At 38.8% G+C, this 25,306-nt stretch overlaps 1 protein-coding gene and 1 long non-coding RNA gene across 12 annotated transcripts in view; one reads left to right on the top strand and one right to left on the bottom strand.

Moving 5' to 3' along the window:
* LOC145961589 (cell adhesion molecule Dscam2) overlaps positions 1-25,306 on the top strand; it is a 77,849-nt gene that overhangs the window by 8,319 nt on the left and 44,224 nt on the right. For 10 of the 11 annotated variants that reach the window (XM_083081990.1, XM_083081984.1, XM_083081966.1 and 7 more), the window contains 3 exons: positions 16,767-17,093; positions 21,672-21,833; positions 22,193-22,342. In XM_083081990.1, coding sequence (XP_082938116.1) covers positions 16,767-17,093; positions 21,672-21,833; positions 22,193-22,342 — 639 coding nt within the window. The remainder of the gene's footprint in view (positions 1-16,766; positions 17,094-21,671; positions 21,834-22,192; positions 22,343-25,306) is intronic. The other variant, XM_083082000.1, reaches the window with a different exon arrangement.
* Positions 5,067-7,280, bottom strand: LOC145961667 (uncharacterized). Its single transcript, XR_014435676.1, has 3 exons — positions 7,034-7,280; positions 5,914-6,076; positions 5,067-5,587 (listed from the first exon to the last, which is right to left on the bottom strand). It is a non-coding gene; the product is annotated as an uncharacterized LOC145961667 (long non-coding RNA).

Here is a 25,306-nt window from a genome sequence, read left to right as displayed (position 1 = left end):
GCTTGAGATTGTTAAGTCAATAAAATTTATCCCAGCGACATGCCGCGCGAAATGGATGTTTAATCGTGCAGATGATTAAAGGGGGTGTGTTTGAACGCGCGAGATATTTCGTATTTATCTATGCTTCGTTTAGCTTCATGTTTTCTGCAAGCGCGAGCGAAAATTTTTCAGCGTTTCTGCTGAATCGTTTTCTAGTTCTTTCGAGAATGTCACCTTGGAACGTTCAATTCCCTACGTGACCGTCGTGCATATCGCACATTTCTGACGCGTGTCTTTGCGCAGTAGTCGAGTCGATGATGTAGTCAGACGAAATGAAACTTTGTATGGTTCTTCGCGCAATAATCGCGATCATCTATTTTGATAATGCGCGATAATATAATAGTCAAACTCAAATCAATCAAACGCGTCTCAAAGTTTACGAAGTGTTATTGGTAGTTATAAATAAGTTTACCGTGTGAAACATAATATGAATTTTATATATATATATATATATATATATGTATATTTATTTATATACACATATATATTAATAAATGTTTATATTATAATTAATGAATATTAATTTATATTTTCTTTATTAATATTTAAACTTTTTTAGACGACTCTATAATTCGTGATAAAATTCGGGAAAGAATTTTATTTATAATTTCTCATGTGTAATATAAATGGATATTGAAAGGGTTAATATATCTTAAAATATCCAGATGTATATTTTACATACCCTTCAATATCCATTTATATTACACATGAGAAATTATAAATAAAATTCTTTCCCGAATTTTATCACGAATTATTATAGAGGACGTCTAAAAAAGTTTAAATGTTAATAAAGAAAATATAAGTTAATATTCATTTATTGTAATATAAATAAACATTTATTAATATATATGTATATATATATATATATATATATATATATATATATATAATTAAGATATGCGGCACACGTAAAATAATAAATAAAATTCTGTTTTGAATTTTGTGAATTGTAGATCGTTTATTTAACAAAATTGTTATCCAAATGTATATACAAATACATTCATCAAATTATTCAGTTGCAATGAATAACGTAATATTATACTTGATTGTAATTATAGGTATCTATCAAATAACTATTTTGTTAATATAACATATGATGCAAAATTAATCTATTTATTATTATGCATATATTCTGTCGTGAAATAATACAATAAGATAGACAAAAAATACATAATGTTAGGCTGTTTAACGTTATATAAAGTAAATAAAGGACGAAGATTTATTTCGCGCGAGCCACATTCAGAGGTTGATGAAATAAACTTGAAGCGCGAATGAGGATTGAGAATTGTGTCTAAAGAGAAACGAAGAAAGCAGCGGAGCTACGCTCGCGTATTACGAAAGCGGTTGCGTAAATAAATTTGAGTTTGAACGGCTTAACGTGTATCGCGCGGCAGCTACGTCTGTACAACGGCAGCTTTGTTAAAAGACGTTGCGCCCGAGGGAGTAACCTGAACGAAGTACAGAATGACGAGGAGGAAAGACCGTGGGTGGCGGGTCTGGTAGCGGCAGTAGCGACGGTACGTACCCCACCAGGCAGTAATAAAACGTGACGGAAAGATGGCGAACAATAACGACGCTGCAGGTAGCTGGTTGGATATCTGCCAACTGAAATTTCGCGGAGCTAAACGAAATATATAGGAAATTTAACGCACCGAGAGAACGAAGGCAAGAGGAAAAGAGAGAGAATATAATACATGAATCGCCAAATCGGTATTAAAGCCCTTGAACGCGTAAGTTGAGAGCTCTCTTGATACGGTATTCTTTCAGCTTCGACGTCTCTCGACACGATGAACGGAAAAAAGTAAAAATTGTAGGGCACTCGACGGTAACATGCGATGGTTTAGCGGAGCGATAAGAAAGGAAAACGTGACAGATATCGTCGTTAGTATCGAGTACCTGACAATCGGAGCTGAACGTGACATATTGAGAAATATATAAACCGGAAAGAAAGACGACTACGTGTGGACGTAAATTACGTACGTAAGACGTGTCGCCGAGCGTAAGATTGATTATCTCCGGCGGTTAACAATTTAATGGCGAGATATTTCGCCGGTCGGCAAAAATATCGGCGGCGACGCGAAGACGATCGCCGCGTCGTGTAAGAAGAAGGCGAAGATCGCGAGGAGAAGCGGAGAATACAACGGCGAAGGATAACGAAGCGACGAAAGGAGAAGAGAACAATGAGAACGGGATGTCTGCCAAGTAAAACTCAGCAGAGTATACGAAGAATAGGAACATCGAGGAACAGCACCGCCGCCGCCCGATATCCACCGCGTCAGCCCCTTAATCTCTAGCGGTGTGATAACGTCGACGCAGCATTTTGCATGCTAGACTGCTGCCGCATCCATTCTCGTTTCCCCTTTCTTCCCCCCATTCCCCAACCCTCTTTGACGGTGTCTATTCGCCCCCTTAGTCTCGCGCGCGCGTTTCCAAACGCCGGCATCAGCCAGATCTACTACACTATAGCTTTGCCATCACCATCACCGCTACTACCACTATTGCCGTACTTGCCATTGCCGTAATCTACTACCCTGTTCAAGCTAGTCTCCGACTAGCTTCATTGCCAATGTAGCAGCTTCCGAGTTCTTAGCCAAAGTACGATGTTTCGTACTATTGTGATATCTATCTCTCTCGTCATTGATAATCGAACTTTACAGTTAACGATTCATCTATACATCTTGATCCACGAAATGAATAAAGTCCGACCGGCGAAGTAAGTAACGCTGCGCACGTACGAAAAATAATTACTCGACTGTCGGAGAAATCCCTATAGTCCTATCGACAGGAACTTAAGAGTATCGTGTTTACGGCCTTTATATATGTTGGGCGGCTCTCTTTAAGAACCGGAGACTAAAGTAACGCACGTATCGCATCACCCTCAGAAAGGAACGTCGATCGTAAAAATAGTGGCTATTTCAAGCAGAGTAAATTACGTCAGTAGTTTATTTCCTCTGAAAATACGGGGGAATATTGCGAGATTATCTAATAAATGAAAGAACAAGAAAAAATGCGGGAAATTATTATCAACTAATAGCTCTCGTCGCGCTCTTTTTCTCCATTATTACTTTAGAGTAACTTCATAGCGTGTCGAGAGCGAGTTAATTTTCGACATTGCGTAATTTCCACCGAGATTCCGCACATCGACGTCAAAGTCTATATTTTTCTCGCCCGTTAAATCTTCGTGGGTAATGAAGTAAAATTCAAGAATTGCCGGTTCCGCACGGTACAACACGACGGTAGAAACGGTGTTAACGGGCTGCGGATGTCGGTGGTGCGAGGTTCCATAGTCACGCATTAGGAGGTCGCTCTCTCTGTTCCGTGGCCTCTCTAGGCTCGTACGTTTCAATTTGTCCCTGGCCTCTGATGTAACCGCGCGGTCTCATTAGTTGAGAGAGGCAAGAGGGAAGAGGGAAGAGGGGGACGAAGGAACGAGATGTATATACCCCATCTCTGTCCCGCCGACCGACGTGCGCGACTCTGTCGTTCAACCCTCAGCGTGCCACCCTCGTTGCTCCCTCCCTACCTTTCTCTCGCTCTCTCTGTCTCTCTGTCTCTCCCTCTCTCTTCTTCATCTACCGTTTCCCCTCCCGTTTATTCCGCTTCTCTTCGCTCTCCACAATCAACCTTACTGCTGCACCACTATTCCCGACCTAACTACCTCTTCGCTACGACCACCATCGGCAACGTCACCACCACTACCTACCTACCCTACCTACCTACGTCGATGTCGACTACCGCGTCCGCGGGTATTGGTCTACCCTTCACGCTCCGGTGTAAGGTACGGACAAACAATTACTTGTTCCACCCTCGTAATTGGTATGCCAGGAAAGAAGCCTCTATCCACCTGTCGACTGCCACGTAAGACTCTTCGGAAAACTTTAGTCACTATCCACGGTAGACTCCTTCCTTGGCGAAAGCTTCGAGTGAGCGAGAGCTTTCAGGGAATCGAAATTACGTTCCATTGAATGAACGAACAAATTCTTGGCCGTTTTTTCTACATTTTTTACAGCTTACAGTCTTTAGATTTGTCTCTATTTCCTCGGTCTCCTCTTTTTTTCTTTCCGTCGAGCTTAATGTCTTGTGCAAATGAGGTATTTTCTTGTCGATTATTTAGTCGATTTTTGCCGTAAACGTTCGATCACGATTTTTGAAATGGTGACGTCGTATAACGTTAATGGCCCGTCTGAAATATATGCCACGCATCATTCGCGAATGATCAGCGTTGCGTGGCGAGAACAATGTAATGGCTATAATTATGCCGATTGTAATGGCACCTGGCGATAGTCGCCCCATTTATTACCAAGTTTTGTACGCGTATGTGATATTTATGTAAAATTTAACAAATTACATGTAGGTTTTGTAAATAAGGGAGAGCTTTGAACGAAAATACGATTGCATAATTAAACTATATATATATTTGTAAAATTTTAACTAAATTCGACGATGATAGGCAGTATTCGATTAATTCGACGATGAACAATTAAACGTAATTACACATCTTGTTGTCTTTACAAATATAGCCATAATGCAACGCATATTTGCCGTAACAGGCTATATGAAAACGTATTTGTTGGCACCAATTTGCGAATGGCAATACGACTAATACACACACGCGGTTAGAGATGATGGTTCCGTCATCAGCGGGTCCTCGCAATATAAGCAATTAAGTGCGTAATTATATGAAACCGCACACGCCTGCGGCAACGGGTACCACAAATTCATTTGACGCGAACCACAAAGCAAATCACTGTCATGCGAAACACGCACTGGCAGCCTGTCAACCGGCGCAGAAAAGTTTCCAAAATGTTAATAGTAGTGGTTGACAGTTGCCGTGGCGTTTATCAGTGCGCTTTCGCGATAAGGGTTATGACATGACACAAAATGCAAAAATCACATTGTCTTCATTTTATGAAATTATCATGAATACATACATATTATATACATATAATAGATGTCTCTAAAAATTTTTTTTTGTAGAAAATATAATACATATATAATTATTTATAATATTTATATAATTAAAATATATGCTATATAAAGTAATTTCATATTGTAATATTATTGTGTTTTAATTGCTATTTTTTTAAATTTATATTTAACTATTTTTTTATATTTTATATTTAATTTTAGTTGAGCTAGAACTTTTCATATATTTTGCATTATTCAGACGTTACAGCGATATTTTTTCTTATTACAGACAAAGAAATTTTTCGCGCTTGACAATTTTCACATATTTTAGATGTTTTTGCACAATTGTCGGTGGAATTCTAATAATTCACGTGTTAGCTTTCGCAACGAGTTTTCATCGCGCTCTCTCTATTCGCGAAAAATTCAGTCTACAGTAATCGAACGTGTCTGCAAGAAATGGACTCGTAGACTGTTTGCTCTAATAGTACCAGGAAACATGGAACGTAATTTTCTTCTCTGTATACGGAGCTTCGTAATACTCGACGCTTCCACAGTACTTTTGTTCAGGGCCGTCTCTAGAGAGTACTCCGACATCATCTTTAACAAGATGATTTTAGAAAAGTAGTAATAAAATTCGCGTCTGTAAATTTCCATTAAAAAATTATTTATAAAATTATTTCTTTAAATCTCTCTTTCTTTTTCTCTCGCAAATTTGCATAAAAATAAGATAATCATTAAATAATTGCATATTATTAATTATTAAATTAATATTTTGCAATTTTTGTTTATTTATTTATCAGTTCAACACATATTCATGTATTTGAATGCATCTCATAAGAATATGCTAAAAATATATTTGATTACTTCGAAAATATATATAAAACTATATTTAATTATTGTATTTTAACTATCATGATCTAATTTTATTTAATTTATTTTATAAATAGACATAAGATTCTTGCTTACGAGTTTATATGATCAATAATTGGAACTAATAACTCAAAGTGAAGCTTTTATTTCCATCCTTGATTGGATCGACCTGAATTTTGATTTTTGCACGAACGAATAGTCTGTCCAGTGTAGCTCGTTTCTACTTACACATACCTACACTAGCAAGCATCTTCAATTACTAGAAAGCAAATATAATTAAATGAAGAAATTGCTCATTTATTTATTCATTAATATAATTTTTCAATTAAGAAGGATTTAATCGGTCATTTGCGATGAATAATGAGATTAAAAAGAAAGTATTTAAATGGAAAGATAGACACTAAGGACGATGTGATTTCCCATTTCCGGCCACGGCAAATGGACATTCGCATTATAAAAGCGGAGTTATCGTGATAGGCAAGAATGTCGTCGTTATGGTAGCGCTTCGGCTTAAGCAACCCCCGGTAGCAGATGCGTAAACGAGATAAAAGTATGCAAAAGGCGCGCGGATGCCGCTTCTCTCGCGCGGCTTTATCTTCCTCTATTTCCCTACGTTTCGCCTATACTCTTTTACAAACTTTAAGAGGTAATTGAACGTCAACAAACTCGGTATTTCAAATTATTTCGTGCAATATTTCTTTTCCGTCGTGTAGCAGGCATCTGCATCGCGTTAGTGTATGCGTGTGTATGTGTTATTCCTCGTCTCTAAACTTTGTTTTATTTAACAAGCGGATACTGCAATTGTATAAATGGTACGCGAAATATATGTAATGCTCGCAAAGAATTTATTTAAACTATTATCGGCGCACACACAATTTAAGAAATAATTTTCGCAAATATAATATGCGCGTACAGTTTATTTTCATTTACTTATTCTTTTAAATACAATTATTTTATAATATTTTATTGTAAATTTTATATAAAATATGAAAAATAATATAGAGAGATATAGTAGAGAGAGAGAGAGAGAGAGAGAGAGAGAGAGAGAGAGAGAGAGAGAGAGAGAGAGAGAGAGAGAGAGAGAAGCAAGGTGAAAAGAGTCTACATTGCTTTATATGCAATTAGCTCGTTTATTGCTGGAACTTTTGTATCTCGCGATAACGCGATACAGCCGGCTTGCAAATAGCATGTAAACTTTTGTGATTACGTTTATTACCTAACACGAATACATTGCACCAACGATACTAGTCGGTAGTGTCTTAACCGTCTTCGATACGCTACCGTTAGTAATATGATTCTTGAATTATTCATGAGAAATATGAGTGGTACTTAATCGCGCCCTTGCGCTCGCTCCCGCGCGCGCCATGCATCCCGCGCGATGAAAGTGGTAACGGGCAATTAAATTTAAATTTTAAACGACAGATTCTTTATCGTTGGCGATGAATTAATCCATTTGATATCTATCTGACACAGCTCGGTTGTTTTGTTTGCGCGACGACGCGCTCCACAAACAAAATACTCGTGGATTTTGATTTGCGCAAGAGCTCGGTAACATCCCATTTCGGAGATGCGTTTTCTATGCGTGTATGTTACCCGACGAAAAAAAATTAACTATACATAGCGCTTTTTGCGAGACTGATTCTAGTTAACTCCGCGCTATCAGAGAGGAAATATCACTAGCGGGCTCATTCAAAGATCGGATAAGAAAGGGTAGTAATTTGGCAAATCCACAGAGGTACTGTACATTAACGGGACGGAGAGCATAGAGAACGAGGGAGAGGAAGACAGAGAGAAGTAAGAGAGAGAGAGAGAGAGAGAGAGGGAGGAGAGTAAAGAGGCCGGCATGGACGTGGGTCGATTTTACACGGACAACGTACAATCTCTATGCATGAGGCTCACTGGGGCTACCGCTTCCTAAGTACACAGAATACGTATTTGCATTTCGGTCTTTGTACCGGTGTGTCCTGTTAGTGCTCGCGCTCTCTCTCTCTCTCTCTCTCTCTCTCTCTCTCTCTCTCTCTCTCTCTCTCTCTCTCTCTCTCTCTCTCTCTCTCTCTCTCTCTCTCTCTCTCTCTCTCTCTCTCTCTCTCTCTCTCTCTCTCTCTCTCTCTCTCTCTCTCCTTCTTTCTCTTTCTCTCTCTCTTTCTCTCTCTTTCTCTCTCTCTCGCAGTTTCCGTCGTTGCTACCTGAATGCCTGGTTGGCTGACTTCGCTTTATGTAGGTATACGCGTTTCCACGGATCTACTCGCATGGCGTTAACCGCACTGCGGTTCCCGTTCGAACCCCCAACTATCCCCCAAGATGATATTTATAAGCCTCGGAATTAAATCATTGTTAAAGCCGCGAGAGGAATTCGAGATTATCCGTGCGATATCAAGACATTCTCGATCGCATTCTTGACGCTCGCGAAAGAGACGTTCCTGACAAATCGACCAACATTATGGTAGAACACGCGATGTTTTATATAGCCCGACAGCTCCGATGGATGTTAAGCGAATCGAATTCTCGATAAAATTGCCTGTTTTCAGCGCGGCGGGAGTGTCGAAAATACGCATATCAGAGAAAAACACGAAAATTCGCTTCGATCAGCAGATTTCAAAATCGCTGAAATAACTCTCTTTCTCTCTCTTTCTTCTCGTCCAGAGAGTATATTTCAGGGGAATTTCGAGAATTCAGAACTACTCGCAAATAGAGAGAAAGGGAGAGAGAGAGAGAGAGAGAGAGAGAGAGAGAGAGAGAGAGAGAGGAGAGAGCAAAAGCAAAATCGTGACTGTCAAGCGCGCGAGATTAACATGGCTTCTTGCCGCGATTCTGTCTGTGATTGTATGAACTTACTTTATGTAAGTCTGCGCTCGTAGACTATGGATTAATTCATTGTTCAAAGATCCCGTCTCTGCGAGAGAACCTATTTCGCGAACGCTCGCTCTCTTCCTCTTTCTCTCCTTCTCTCTCTCTCTCTTTCTGTTTCTCACGATCCTTGAAGCTCGGCTTTGGAATAATAATGAAAGCTCTTGGATAGTGATACGGACATCGAGCAAATCTTGACGCGCGTGCTCTGAGTTTGCGTTGTCGATTCTTCTCGGGAAGGATATTCTTTTAAAATCAAAACAACTTTTCGAATCTCAATTTACGTTTTTTTTATCCGTATTAAATTTGCATAGAAATTGCAAAGATATTGATATCGCGCTAAAACCGGGAGATACCGCGTGTGTTTTATACAGGGAAAAAAACGATTCTTATTCCGGTTATAATACAACACACACAGCAGCAGAGCTTGGGATAAAATCTCTTCCCCCGCACTAAAGCCTTAGATTAAATCTTCCTTAAAACGGCCGACTTTACGATCTCGAGCAGTTGTCCCGAGCAGTTTCTTTCCGCGGCAGTTTAGTAAGTTGGTGGTCTCCGTCGTAAAGTATCACCGATTTATGGCCTTGGATTACCGAGCCATCTACGCCGAGAAGAAATCAACTATTCGGCCAATTCTCGAGCAGATGGTGCGTGCGTTTTGTATTGTACTCACGCATATACATGCAATGAAATACGACAATTACGAATTCGTCTCGTAACCATCATTTTTTTAAGTCCCTTCGCAAGTCGTTACGATCAGCGAAATCGGCGAGATCGGCAAAGTAACTGAAAATATCCGCTTGTGAACATATCTTTTTTTTATGGCACACAATAGTTATGACGCAGCTTTAATACGTACGCTTGTTTCTCTTTCTTTTTTTTTTTTGTTTACGGCTGACCACTCAAAACGTCGCTTAACTCCAGGCACAGAATGTACGTGGCGAATAGAAAATTGTACATGGTGGATATAAAACAAGCATGCATGAAAAGCATCGAACCTGAAAGCGGAGCAATTTTAGGTATTGACCTTTGACAATGCGCAAAGAGAGGAAGTGCTTGCTTTCGTGCGTAAAACGTGACTCGGCCGAGCTGGCCGCGACGACAATTAAATCCGCTGAGTGCATAGTCCGCTTTCATTTCATTATATTATATTTTCGATCGATACACCGCGTGCCGAAAAATATGATGACAATATTACTCGAAATCCACCGTAAATAGTCAAAACTGTTTGACGCGGATAATCAGGATGCATAAAGTTATTTATTTATTCCAAAGCGTACGTATTTAATGAAAAAATATTTTATCGCGAAATAAATATAGTTCAGTTTTAACTTATTAGTTGGTGATCGCATTTCAGAAATATTTATTTACGTTTACGATTGCAAAATATCGTATGCACGCTTTTAACTTGTTTCCACACATTGTGTATATTTATATTTTGTATGATATAAATGTAAAATATATAAATATACGATATATATACATAGAAAAAATTTGCGGAAGAGAGATTTGCGTTCAGAAATCTTGTAATGTATCATAGGGAAATCAAAGCACAACGCGTACGCACGATGTATTTAATCAACGTTAATGTATATTGCGATATAATTATTTTCTTTACGCAGCAAATATGCGCGAGCGCGTTTAACGTAATAACGCGGCTCAGTGGGAGCGAATAATGACGCTACTTACGTTCGTTTTAAGGCAGCTTTCACGCTCGTTATAAGCCGCAGGCCACACGGGAGAGAGTCACGTGGCGAAACAAAAACCGCGTATCTCATGGAATTAGCGAATTTCCGACCGAAAAATATACTTTACGTTGTTTGGAAGCTGAAAAGTGTCTTGTAATATCACACGTGAAAAAAAAGGATTTATATAATAAAATTATAAAAGCCAAGAATAATATGCAGTGGCAAATATCCCGGATAATTAATACTTGTGTTGTAATTTTCTCGTTTATTTGCGAATTTGGCATAACGGAATTATTGTAAACACAGTTGTACGATCGGCTGCCTTCGCGCGTTATCTATCTATCTACCTAAACGATTCTCGATTTCGGTCGAAATTCGGCGAAAATCGCGAACGATTCGCGAGCATGTTAATATTGTTTAGCCTACCGGTACACGTCCGCGTTATCATCGGACTAGCTAATCTCTGATGTGGTAAAGCGAATAAATTTCCGGACGATAACGCGGAACGCGCGCCGAAATTTAATGGCGAAGCTTTATCGCGCCAAGTTCAGTAGTTAACGCATACCCGGGGTGTGTGCTGCCGGGTTTACCGCATCACCTTCCCCCATTTACGGATCAATTTGGTGGAGTGCATTTATATTTTAACTAAAGTGGCGAGGAAGAGAGAGGCTTACGTACATTAATCTTCCACTACGTCGAATCACACGAAAACGTCGCCGATAAGCTGGTCAACTAGAAATCAGATTGCAGAGACAAGATAATGGTCTCTAATCGTATAGAGATTAGCTGTTCTATAATACGAAATAATTAACGTGGTCGATCGTGGATACTCGGGCTCAATTAAACGGACAAGCATTGCTGACGCAAGTTAATTAACGCGGTTGAATGTGCGCCTTACTGTGTAATAAAGATAATTTTGCAATCGTGCCAATACCTCGTCCGAGCAATAATAAAATTATGGAATGCATCCCGACATCATTGGTGAAATTTTTCTTAGAATTTTGATTTAATGATCTTGCAAGTTAATGTCTCGAAATTAGAATCAAAATTGATGCAGAAATTGCAAGTTTAAAGGCTACGAGAGAATCGATACGGTGGAAGACTTTTAATTATTAATCCATTACATGAATGCATAGATCAGATTTAAAGATTGTTACAAGGGGATTAAATTTATACCTCGTGTAACATCGAGAATGCAAAATCAAATTTGCAATCATAGGATTACTCGTTTTAGAATTTATCGAGCTGTTTTTTTCAAGTACCGTTATTATTTTTCGGACTTTTTTTGTTTATAGAAAAGAGAGAGAGAGAATTGTATATTTTATTATTTATTCGTTTTTCTCTAAGCGCGTAGCGTACCATTGTTGGTAGAATATTGCAATTTTTCAATCAAATCCGTAATTATTATGAAGCAATCGACGTTTAAACTTTAATTGATCGAAAGCTAGTAATCACACTGCACTTTCTGATTGTCACTAGAAAAATACCCGCGTGCAATTTCACGTATTTTCGGATCTACGATTCGTTATGTTATAGGAATGTACTACACGTGATCCGTTTAGTATTATTCGTTTTACACATTTTATCCGTTTTACATTTCAGTAATTCCATTCGCGAAATGAAATTCCTTTAGAGCAACACGCATACACACCGATTTATCAGCCAATTGCATGTCACGTGATCCATGTAATCCGATCCTGAATATAAAATCGCGAATTATCTTTGCATTAACAATATATAATGTGAACGCTCATTAACCAAATAATTGATAAATTGATAAAAAAAAGATACGAATTTTCTCTTAATAAAAAAGTTTGTTTCCATTTTTTTTATCAATGAATTAATGAATAAATTTTCGCACAGATATAAATTCAAGTATCTAGAATCTAAAATTTCTCTCGCGGTTCTTTCGACATCTTTGATGACACGCATCCGCAGAAATGAGATGTTAGAAATTCCGCTGGAATTTTGCGAACTATACCCGCGAGATGTTTGACGATGGACAGAAGGAGGGAGCCTAGGATGGCGGATAAATCCACCCCTCTCTGCCCGAGAACCTTCTTCGACTTCTCCACTCTCGTAATGACTAACAATCCCTCCGTGCGGGGTCGCTGGAACAATGGAAACAATACAGTGATATGAGAAAGCCGGTTTGCATTGTCGGATAAACCACAGACAGGGTTCCTCATTTTCCCCTCTTTATATCCATTCCGATTCATCTATATCTAGCATCTATTCTCTCTGTTCTTCCCTCATGATGCATTTTGTATCGCTCTAACAGCCATGTTCCAGCTATGTTCGTGGAAATCCCAGTCTTAACTTTTCCGTCTTTCTCTTTCGTCACCCCCGGTCGAAGGAAAGAATCGTGCACATTGCTGAATGAGCCGTTGATTCCGGTGCGAAAACTGCTCCGTTCGACGGTTCTTTCGCTCTTTGTACGCTCGCCGACTAAGGGCTTTACCTTCTCATCCCTCCGTCTACTTCGGCAATTAGTCAGTGACGCTGGCTATTTTACCCACGTCGTCATTATTTGCGCTGACTTTTCGAAATTGCGAAGGATAAGATTGAAAGCTTCGGAAGTTATTCAAGGGATACTTTTTGCGTTACTCATTGAAAACATGCAAATTTGCATGAGTGGCTAAATGTATAATAAAATGTGTACATGTATATATGAGGATTACTTAAAAAAAAAAGTACGGAATTAAAATCTGTAGATTTGAAAGAGATATATTAGTAATAGTGCGTATATATAAAATTGTTTAATGTATATTTTATAAGTAGCGTAAAAATAACCTTTTCACAAATTGTGTGTCAATTATAATTATACATATAATTCGATTAAATTGTCTGCCAGTTTTTATTTTCATCTCAAATTTTGCTCGAAATTATGATCACTTATATATGACAGCTTTCATAAATTATAAATTATAGCTGTCGTATAAAAATATAATATCATCAAAAATAATCTTTTGTACTACTGCGAGGCATTTGAAAAGATTGCCGTGGATTTTTCGTATATAAAACTTTTTTAATATTTTATTTAAACGAGAAAAGTATTTATTAATAAATTAGAAATAAATGTATTAGAAATTGTGTGTGTATAAAATTTTATGAGCGAGTTTATTTAATGAGTAGCATAAAAGTAATTTTGTAAATTTTCTCAAAGCTTTAATTTTTATCTCAAGCTTTGCTCAATTTATGATTATCTGCATAAAAGTCTTAGCCTTGAGATAAAAATATAATATTATTAGAGATAGTTCTTTGTAATACACGAAGCATTTGAAAAAAAAAACTGCTATCTTTTCTTCAATATTCTAATATGACAAGCGTTTTACGAAAGGATAGTCTGAATGAAAAGTGAATAAAAGCGAGCACTTAGAGGAGAAGTAGATTTCCGAAGAATGTTGACACAAAACATTATACGGTTGGTCACCGCTTTTGCTCTCGTCCGCGTCTCGTCTCTTTAACCCTCGCTAACCTAAGCTAAGAAGCACTAGTACGCGCCTTCGGAGGAGCAGAAGGGAGGATACGATACATGCTCGTGATGACATTGAGGGTTGACGGGTTCTCACGGTAGTGCTGTATTGCCTACGATAGCCGGGTGTAGCGATCTCTCTTTCCTCTCTCCGTACTCGGTCCTGCTGAGTGCATCCGAAGAGGGTGTACACTCGAGTACGTGTCAGAGTAGATGCAAAGCTTTCCCTCCCAGCCACACGTTCGTTCATCCCCTTCATCGCCGTTCATTGTTTAACTATTTCAATGAATCAATCTATTTCGAGCGTATAATTAGTCAGTAGTTTTGTTTTTGCGATTTATTTTTTATATAAATATGTGAAATACGTGAATTTCTCTTATGATATTCTTTACGTGTCGAAATAATGGATATGCGAAATAATCGCGTAACAATAATTTATCCATCGACATATATTTAGAGAAAAATTGCCACGATTAATTTTTTCCGCTTATTAAGTTTGTAATCCGATGTGAAAAAAACGAATATCAGAGATATATGCGGAATCATATTCTTGATATATATTAATCCGGGGAGATTCGGTAACGATCAAAGCGCAGAACAGCCGACGTACGTCGGACAGCGGCGGAATTATAACGCGAACTCTCTCGGAACTCTCGGAAGATGAAGAGTTAACTTTTTATGCGGAACGCCTTCCTTCCTTCCGCGGGGAAATGATTACGGAGAGCCCAGAGTAAATGTAGGTCACAAGATATATCCAATCGGAGGTCTGCAGCGTGCACTGGCTATTCGGGCGATGGTGGAGTGCACGCGACGTTAAGATTCGAGACTCCGTTGGCTTTGGAGAAAAAGAGACGGCGGGAAAATGAGGAAAAGGGAAAGAAAGAGGGAGAGAGAGAGAGAGAGAGAGTAGGAAAGAGCGAGGGGACGGAAAGAGGCGGAGAGAGTAAGGTAGGAAGTAAATCTTTGCTAGGTACTACAGCTTTTATAGGAGAGAGAGTCCACGATTTTCTTTTTCGAGAAAACGATAACTTTCCGGATTCGAACGTGCTCGTCCGAGAGTCGACGTCACGAGGGTCGGGGATCCTCCCCGATTACCAAGGAACGTTGCTTTAGCTTATGGAAGATAAGTAATCAAGATTTAAACTCGCCCGGATAGTGTAAGGAAGGGAATTGCCAATGTAAGCGTTCATTGGAGATTCGGCCAAAATAAGTTTCGACGTCGTTTCTTTCGGCTACATCCGGTTACTGAGAGCACCTTGGCCTCGAGCCTGCAACGAGTAGATAAAAGCACGCAAAAGTTTTACTAAATCACAACAATCTCTCTTTATTAGCCACTTCCTCTCTTGTAAATTTGTAATTAATACATAAAACAATATTATATTATATTTATAATTTTGTAATAATATAATGTATAAGTATAATTATAATTTTATAAGATAAATTTTCAGGACGCTTCATTATGTCGCTTTCAATACTTGTAATTTAGCAGCATTATGAAAGCTGTTTAGAAGAGATAATTTTTTCTAATTTTTTATTACGAGATGATGCATGGGAAAATTGAACGCAATATTGTAGACAATATAAAAAGTAATCTTATGAGAAAATTGTGTGTGAAAAATTAGATTTTATATATAAAAATGGCTTCTACATAAATGGCTTTATTTATTCATATAATAGTATTTTTAATTTATTTTACGTATATTTTCCACAAAGATCCTCCTCTTAAAATGTAACAAAAAGAGATTAATTTATCTCCACGTTATTTTATAATAGAAATATCAAATAAAAATGAAACTATTTAGTCTATTTTTGATGAGAAGCATTAAAATACTGAAACTAGTTAATCAGACACATACATATATGTATGTATTACTTTTACATTAACAAATCTAGAGATTTCTGTAAACTCTTGATTTTTTCATCTTTAAATTTCCTTTAAACGGAAGTGGATCTTTGAATTTAAAATTCTGAAAAACTTGCCAAGAGAGTACATTCCGAGATTGCTAAAATCTCACAATCTTTTGACGATTTCGATCGTGATCTCGTGATGGAACACACGGGGAAACACGCCGCGAGCGCGCGTGTCATTCGTTGCACGTTCTCTACTCTATCCGGGGGTAGACTGTACTCGGTTGGATTGGCTTCCAGATGAGCAATGCTGGACGGAATGCGGAATACATCGGAAGCGGTCCGGCATTCCTACTTAAATCAACATAACTCGGGTGATGAATGGTTAACAGGCTTCGGGGGAGAGGGAAAAGGAGAGGGGGAGGGAGAGGAGGAGAGGGTGGATGGTGGCAATGCGCTCCATTTATGGAAGCTATTACGGCCGAATTTCAGCGTTAAATGTATGATTTATGGTCGGGCGTATTATCTTCGTTCATGTCCGTCGACGATACAGTGCACGTCCCACCGCATCCAACATTTCTCTCTCTCTCTCTCTCTCTCTCTCTCGCTGCTGCTCTCCCCCCGAGAAAATTACTTTGCATTCGGTCGACGGTGAACGAAAAATTCACAGCCGAGTGTCCATTCGCTGACACCGCTGCCGTGATTAATGCATTTCTGATTGTTATTCGTAATACTCTAAAATTTATGGTGCGTTAGAATTACGAAACAAACCGCGCAAGCGCGCTGGAGATGCTGCTCGCCCGAATAAAGATTGGCGAATTTTCCGCGATCGCGAGAAGAAACGTCGTTGTAAATGGAGATTTTTTTATAAAACGTATTTAAAGTTGTATAGCGCCGCAGTGACGCGGAACGAACGGATGAATAGGGCAAGGTGAGCGACAGAAATCCGCGAGATACGTATGGCGGAGAGGTGAGGGGAGGAGGAGAACGGGGGGAGGCGGCGTAATCTTAATTGAATATAGTTAAGCGGATTTCCCATTTCTCTGCGCTCTTTGCGTTAATACATATCTGGCGTCTTTCTCCGTTCCCAGCAGGTTCCTCCGACGCCTCCTACGAAACACAAGGGCCCAGCTTCGTGACGGAGCCGCCGTCCAGGGTGGAGTTCACCAACGTGAATGGCGGCCGGGTGGATTGCACGGTGCGCGGAAATCCTTTGCCGACCGTCGACTGGCTGGCGGCGGATGGCGGCAGTATAACGAGCATCCTCGGCATCAGGCATGTCCTGGGTAACGGTACGATACATTTTCCCGCCTTCGAGGCCGAGGCCTTCCGGCAGGATGTCCACTGGGCCATTTACAAGTGCTCGGCCGTCAACAGCGTCGGCGCGGTCGTCAGCAGAGACGTCACTGTCAGAGCAGGTACGTGCCGAGCGAGCGAAACTTCTCGCCCTCGTTATCTTTATCGTACGCCGTATGCTCCCTCGTATTATTCTCGTTATACTCTCCGACATCGTCGTCGTCATCATCGTCGTCGTATTCACTGCACGTAGATGGACACCACCTCGCCGCGTCGTAGACACCGGGCGCGCGTGCCTGTCCGCGGATTCACGATCACCGCTCTAGGCTACGGTCGCGAGATGAAATTTCCTTCCCGCGCACGTTTACGGTATCGTATCGGGCCGACGTAGTCGACGAGTTAAATAACGGGGCTCTCTCCGTCGTCGGGATCTGCAACGATAATGGAATGGCTAAGTGGTTGGAGACCGCAATTTCTAGTATTGCACTTAAGCAAAACGGAGGAGAGATTTTTGGGAAGATATAATCCCTTCTGGATTATTCAAATGTTAGATATTAAAAGTTATAAATAATTTATATTATTTTATCGAAAAGTATATTGATAAAATAGATCGAATAAAACGAGGTTTCTTCCTTTTAATCTTGTTGAAATATTTAAACTTGAAAATTTGCATTTGACATATATTCTCCGGATTTCAGGTTTAAATGTTATATATTATATGTAAAATATAAGTGATTTTGTTATCGATAATTTAAATAAGAGATGAGAATACCATCTATTCGTGGTACAAACTAGATTTGATCTCATTGAATAAGCGATGTAGAGAGATTTTCAGTATTTTCTGAATTTCTATTCTACGAAAGGGAGTTTATATCCAAGAATTTCGTCTCATATATGTTCACTTTGCAACGAAAATATACATTTTACAAGCATAATCTGTATCAGGCGATCGTGGCACTTAGTCACTGAAATCGCGTTACCGAAAGAAGATTCGTCTACGGATTTCTTTTGCTCGACGACGCGATACCTTTCGAAACTACGGGCGTCTACAAGAGTATCGAGGTAGAAGACGGCGAGAGAGAAAGGAGAGACGGATAAAATGGAGTAAAAGGAGGCCGCGAGGCGCCTTAAAAATAGAGCTTCCGCCGGGTCAACGAACCGGAAGATATCTTATCGACCTAATACGCCCGTAAATCATCGTCGCGTGAACGCAGCCCATACCTTTTCAGATTCATGCCTGGTGCCTCCGCCGCGTCAGCTCCTAGTCTCCGCCTCAGCCATTTTCTTTTTGCTCATCTCCTTCACGGTTTCATCCTGCCCTCTTCCCCTTCTGCTACCCCCGACTCGAGCGACTCTTTCTTCCTTCCGTCTTCGAGAAAAATCTTTCGGGCGCGCACACGCTCCATTCTCGGAAACAAAATGGATATGATTGCGCAATCGCTCGAACATGTGGCTGGCTACCGCCGGAAATGTCGGTTTTTTTCGTTTTTTCATCCTTTCAGCGATTGCTGTGCGTAATCGCGATGCTTTGTCAAAAAAGGGAAAAAATATATGGGGGATGTACCGGGGTTACTTTGTCTCGGTGAAGACAGCTTTGCATCATAGTAAAAGAAAGCATCTAGGAACTGATGAAAGATAATAATTCATAAAATCTTCTTCAATTTTTCTCACATACAAAAAATTCCTACTTTATTGATTATTTCATTTAAATACGCTAGAAGAGTCTACGTCTTGTATCTGATTTGCATGATTTAATGTATCTTATTCGATCTAAATATCTACATCCACAAGAGACTTCCATTATTCAGTATTTATCCCCCAAATTGTGATATAAACAAGTCGTTAGTCGTTTTTTGACATGTTTCATATTGATGGCTTCAAATGATACGAAGATAGACGATCTAAAAGATGACAAGAGATGTGGCAGGAAATAAGCATCGCCGGAGCATCGTTTGCAAGATTGTTCAAGCTCGGGCTCGTCTCTCGGGACCATGTATTATTTTATGACATTCTCTCGGTATATATGTATCTATACATATATATGCACCGAGGAGCCGAACAACCTCGAGCGCGAATAACGTCCCGCGGCTGTTCGCGTTTTCTGTTTACTCGTATTCAACATCGGTTCGCTGGTGAACAGTCGACCGAACGATTTTCGCTCGTTATTTATTTCGGGGAACAAGCGAACACGAACTCGTGAAGATTCGCAGTCCCCGTACTTTGTCCGCTCATTCGATGTATACGTGCCAGCCTGGAAGTAAACGTTGCGACGACATTACGTCTCGTATACACATATATACGGTGTGTCACCTTGTACTGAGAAAATGAGGAAGTTTAACGACCGCACGCGGGACTCTTTTATAAAAAGTACAGGAACCGAGTCTTGCTCACTTTTACGGTGCGGGTAGTTTTTTCCGTGCCGTATCTCAATTTAGCAACTTATCTTCTAAAGATAATACGTATGTGTGTCGACATTGTGTTCTTTTCATAAATTTCTTATAGATTCGAATATTACTTTCTAATTAGTCAATTTCACTGAACCTCGATTATATAAATATTAAATTATATTTTGGGAATGTTAGTATATTAAATTATATTTTATATTTTATATTATTTATATTTTAGGAATGTTAGTTAATAATTATTAAATTATTATTATATTATATTAAATATTAAATTACATTAAATATTATTATTATTAAATTATACATATTTTAGGAATGTTAGTTAATAATTTTTTTAATATATTACTTTCAATTAGCCTTATGTATTTTGCTCGAGATTATTACAGTCTTGATTTTCTGAAAGCACAAACATATATATATATATATACGTTTCATATAATAATATTGTCCGCATTCTCGACCTTAAAACCTCTTAGTACTCTACTCTATCTCTCAGTCGTAGATACGTCGTTGGATAATTACGTTGCCACGAGAGAGATTCTCTTCGGTAGTTTCGTATAAAATCCGACTTGTTGAAAAAGCGTGGTTTTCGGGCGAGCTACTCATTTCTAGCGGATGATTCTTTGAGAGGATAGATGTGCGCCCTGATGGAGAGCTAGTCGACGCGTTGCTTTTGCGCGCGGCATCTTCCTCTCTGTCTCTCGCTTTTTGATTTCCACCGCTCTTTCTTTCCTTCCCGTTTCTCCCCGTTATCTCTTCTCCCTGCTCGTTTCATGGTTTGTAAATATTACCTGCCACGAGATGTCTGCCGAGTTTATGTTTGGCTTGGTTGCCGCGTAACCGAGAGAAAGAGGGAAAGAGAAGCGAGCGATACGCGAAGGGAAACCAGAAAGGGAGACGGCGGACGTGGGAGACGTAACGAGAAAGAGAGAGAGAATGGCAGCGTGCGCAAGGGACGGACGGGCGAAAGGAGGTGGAATGGAGTACGGGCAAACTCACTGAGTTTTTACCCCATTCTGAAGTCTGAGTGCCTCGCTCCGCTGACTCTCGAAACGGGTTGCGGAGGCAGAACCCCGCAACGCACCACCACACCACACCGATTCCCTGGGCTGCTGCTTTTCTATCCCCTTTCTCTCCATCTCCATCTCCCTCTCTCCCTCCCCGTCTTACTTTTTCTTTCCTTTTCTCTTCTAGATTCCTGCCTGGCTGCCTTCCACGTTCTTTACAACCTTATTCCATCCCCCTCTCAGACATGCCCTTACCAACCTTTCAGCCGAGCCCATCAACTTACGTGGGCTGCCAGGTCAGGGGCGGATCTCGCGACATGAGATTTTGGATAAGACGCCGCCTTTTGGGATTTTCTACTTTGACCGTATTGTGTTACCGCATTTCATCAAGCCTCGTCAGTCCTTTCGTTAGCGCGTAATGTCAACGTAGAGATGACGGTGATTAGATGCGAAGCATGACGCGATGCATTTCAAAGCAAGTTCGTGTTATGCTATTTTTCCATAAATTAAAACTGCTTTTCTATAAACTAACTTTTGTATGCAAATATTTTCTTTTAGATATTAACGTAAGATTTTCTTTCTAAAATAGAATGTACGCGCATGTGGAATCGTGCGCTCGTAACGTAACATATTTGAACATAATAACATCGCAGTATGCATACACACACGTTTATATGAAAAAAAATGTACAATTTTATTCTGCAATTTACTTTGCAGAAAATAATTTTAAAAATGCATAATGAATTTGCATAATTTAATGCATTGTGATCATTCTCTTAGTTTAGCATTAAATATTTCACCACTGTTTACTTTTTGTATCTTGTGTTCCATGTTATTTTACAAAGAATTATTATTTCTAGTAAATTAACGAAAGCTATTTGTAACTCATTTCATTAACATTAATCGTATAAATTCAACATCAACATTCCATATACGAGCACGGTAAATGTAACGCGTATTTACCAGCTAAACTGCGTTACTAAACAGATCATTAAGTATATAGAGATGGAAGTATAAAATTACACATGCCCGTGCATACATTATGTTCGTGTTTATGAAAGCTCTTCAATTAGAAGTGATATTAAATATTGGCGAAATATACAACATTATATGTCGCGTTGTATGGTTTCGTTTCTTATAGAGTAGAAATGTGCATCAAAGCGAATCGCAACATTCTTGCGTAGCTGAAACGTTGTTAGCACACACATTCGCGTTACGTTCTTATGATTCCGAAAACCACGGTATATGGATACAACGAGAGTAGAACTTATCGTTATATGCGTTGCAGTGGTAAACCAACGTTACGATCCGGAAGTGCAGAGCCCCAGCAGCTTCCTCGGCAACAATGTACTTATGCGCTGTAACGTGCCCAGTTTTGTTCGTGATCACGTCACGGTCACGTCTTGGCTCCAAGAACCAGTTTTCAATATTTATCCTTCCACAATGGGCGGTAAGTAATGAAAAATAGGTATTCATAAATACATCTGCATATTAATGACATCGTATTTTTCAACGAGCAAGCGAATATATAATTATATAAATATATATAAATTATATATATATATATATATATATATATATATATATATATATAATTACTTCAAAATTAAACAGAACCTTTTATATATACAAATATCAGATATATTATCGCGAATTAATTATACAATTTCATTATTGGAAAATAGGAGTTATATTACATGACGTCATTTATGTGCCGGCTTATATAAACATGTAATTTCCTTCCGATCAATTTAGATTTCGATGATGATAGAAACGTAATTCAAACCCGATGCGCGCGTGTTGTTATAGATGGCAAATATCATATGCTGCCGAGCGGTGAGTTGATGATAATCAATATTACGCGAAGCGACGCGCAGATGACTTATCGATGCAGGACGCATCATCGGCTAACTCAGGAAACCGTCGTCAGCAGCAATGTAGGGCGGCTGCAACTGACTGGTGAGTATGTCATAGATTTTTCTTCCCACAACGAATACAACAAATTGTACCACTTCCGTTGTGTATTGTTTTTGAGGGCAGATTCTTGGATCAATTTGTAGTCATTTGTAATTTCTTTTTATAAGTAAAATATTAATATTAATATTTAAAATATATATGGTATACGATCATATAGTCGGAAATTAATTAAACGGAAATTTGCCTCAAATCTAAAATAAAAATTTCGTTAAAGTCTATTTGAGTTTAATGAAAGGATGCGATTTTTGTTTTGTTGGTTTCTCCCCTGAAGCTTAATTCATCAGAAACTCTTTATCTTCTATTGCTAATTACTCGAAGACAATAGATGCAAATTTAAGATTAAAATTTTATTAAGGTTTATTTGTGAAGTTAAATGTAGAATATAGTTTTGTTATTCGTTATTTTTAATTAATTTCTCCCTTTAAGCTTTGTTAGGGATCTTTTATTCCCTATCACTAATTATTCAATAGTAGACAATAGATGCCTCGATAGTTTTCATGAAAAATCGACCGCAAATTTGTCGATGAAATTATTACTAAAATACAATGCGCGATAAAAAATTAAAAGTTTCGACACTCATTATTCATATCACTGTATATACGAGATTTCATTATTCTCGTTATATAATAATTTTGATTCGGGATTAGTTAGTTGACGTAAATTCAACAGAAAAGGGGATCGGTATTCTATTCGATTTATCATGTTTTAAACACAAAGAGTTCCGACAATTATTAAATTTTTCAAAAAACGTAAATAGAGAAGAGAGTTCGAATACAGGATATCCGTTGTGCTTGTCGAACGTAAATTCCGGTTCCGCCTCGAGCTGAACGTATATCGGACGTATGGTGGAGTTTAATTAAATGTTTACTTTACCTGCACCCAATTCGATCGATACCGCAGCAATTATACTTCCTATTTTTTTTCATTTGGAGCAAAAGCAACCAAAGAAGAACGATGAAAAGGGAAAATTTGTCCCCGGAATCGAGAACTCAATACACATCCGCGTCATTGAAATTTTTAATAAAAACATTCAAAGTTTATGCAAATCGATGGTGAGCTGTTTATACGTTTATTTCTATTAGGAATATTTGTAATCTTAGTCATTTATCGCATCTTTGGCATTTAATTAATTAATATCTGATTAAACGAGATCGTTAAGAATCAAGGCATCATGAAACAGAGTGGATAATTAATTTCAGAAGGCATCACCCCCTCGTTATTTTTTTTACGTTCGCGTAATTTATTTCCCTATCGCGTCCAGCACATTAACTCGGATCTTACCTCGCGATAGCGAGGGCCGCAAAGGAGAAAGGAAGATAAAAACAATACATTTAACTGCCGGCGCGAAACTGCCTGATCGACTTCTTCGACAGCGGTCGATGTTTAATTAGATAACGGCTAAGGAAGTGATAACGGTATAGCATTGTGTAAATTACAAGGGGGTTAGATAAACGGGCGAAAAGAGGAATCGACGGACGAAGGAAATTATCCCAAGTGATCTGAGAGTAATGGCCTTTCTCTTCTCTTAGGATATCATATCGCGCTTGAAATTAAGTGGAACTCTAATCGTATATATCCGCACGAGCGCCAAAGGAAAGACAAACCGTGGCATTTACCTTTTCTCCCTTGGTAGAGTCTTGTCGCGAGATAATGATCGATCTGGTAACGTCGTACCTTTTGAACTTGTTATAAATACATCGTTCATCTACTATTAATGTACTCGATTATAATTCATGTTTAATACACAACCACGCGGAAAATAAATATAGGAGTAGTATTTGTAATGAAATATTGATCGCGCTCTTTTAGCGCAGTATCCTCATTGTAAAATTCTCCTCACCGGTTGTCTTGTTCCTCCTTTTTCACCCTTCTCCCCATAGACAATGTTCTAAATTTCTAAAACTCGGAGAGAGAGTTGGAAAACTTTCAAACTAGGAGAATCTCTCGTGATATCGCGAATTTCGGGGGACGTGCGACTTATTTAAAGTTTCTTGTAGATTCGAGCGAACACACGTAGTCATCGTGATTTCATATGCCGCTTACTTTCCACCCGCGCATATACAATACATATGCTTTTGAAGTAAAATTCTCAATATTGAATCGGTAAAATTGTTTCGGTTAGGTGTACACGTAGAAAGCGTACACATAGAATAATATCAATTAATTATTACCAATATTGTAAATTTTGGCGAGCTTCATAATATCGATATTAAATAAACTCATATTGTTGAAAGAGGCAGTTGGAAATTGCCTCGATATATAACGATATATAACGCGATTTAACCAAGTACGACGGATGTTTGAACTCATAACCGGGCGCGCTGCTTTAGTATATTTCCTAATCACAAATATTTTCAACGAACGTCAATTAATTATCGTCGCTATTCGCTCGTAGGTTAATTACCTTGTGTATCATTTGACGAAATATACGATATTCGCTGAAAGCCTGGCGGCGGTATACACAAACAGAATAAATATTTGTCTAAAGCGAGTCGCACGAACAAGCGAACAGTGGGAGCGAAAACGATTGATTTAAAAAGTTTCAACTTTAATCACTTTCAGATTTCCGATAGCTGAGATTCTTTCGATTTTCCACAACAAAGCCAATAATTTAAGTCGTAATAATAATCATCGCGTCACATTAATATAATCTCTCAATAAAATATTATAATAATAATAATTCTTAAATTATAATAATTATGATTGACGGTAATGGCAATTCGAGAGACATTTTTATAATACCAATCACGACATTTTCTATTCTTGAGGTATTTCCGCAGGGAAGAAGAGGTTTGGGGGACGAAGAGAGAAAGAGAGAGCGAGAGAGAAAGAGATCGCCGTTTGTGTGCCGCCGCATAATCAGGCAAGAAAAACCGATCCGACGTGCCCGAGCAAGAATATCTCGGCGGACGTTGAAAAATTCACGGGTTTCAATTTTCCAGAAAC

Source organism: Camponotus vicinus, unplaced genomic scaffold (assembly GCF_025532165.1).
Source record: "Camponotus vicinus isolate PSW18456_S1 unplaced genomic scaffold, iyCamVici1.0 SCAF_1, whole genome shotgun sequence".
In the NCBI taxonomy this organism is placed as follows: Eukaryota; Metazoa; Arthropoda; class Insecta; order Hymenoptera; family Formicidae; genus Camponotus; species Camponotus vicinus.
The sequence above is the reverse complement of the archived record's forward strand: the minus strand, read 5'-3'. Positions and strand labels throughout refer to the sequence as shown.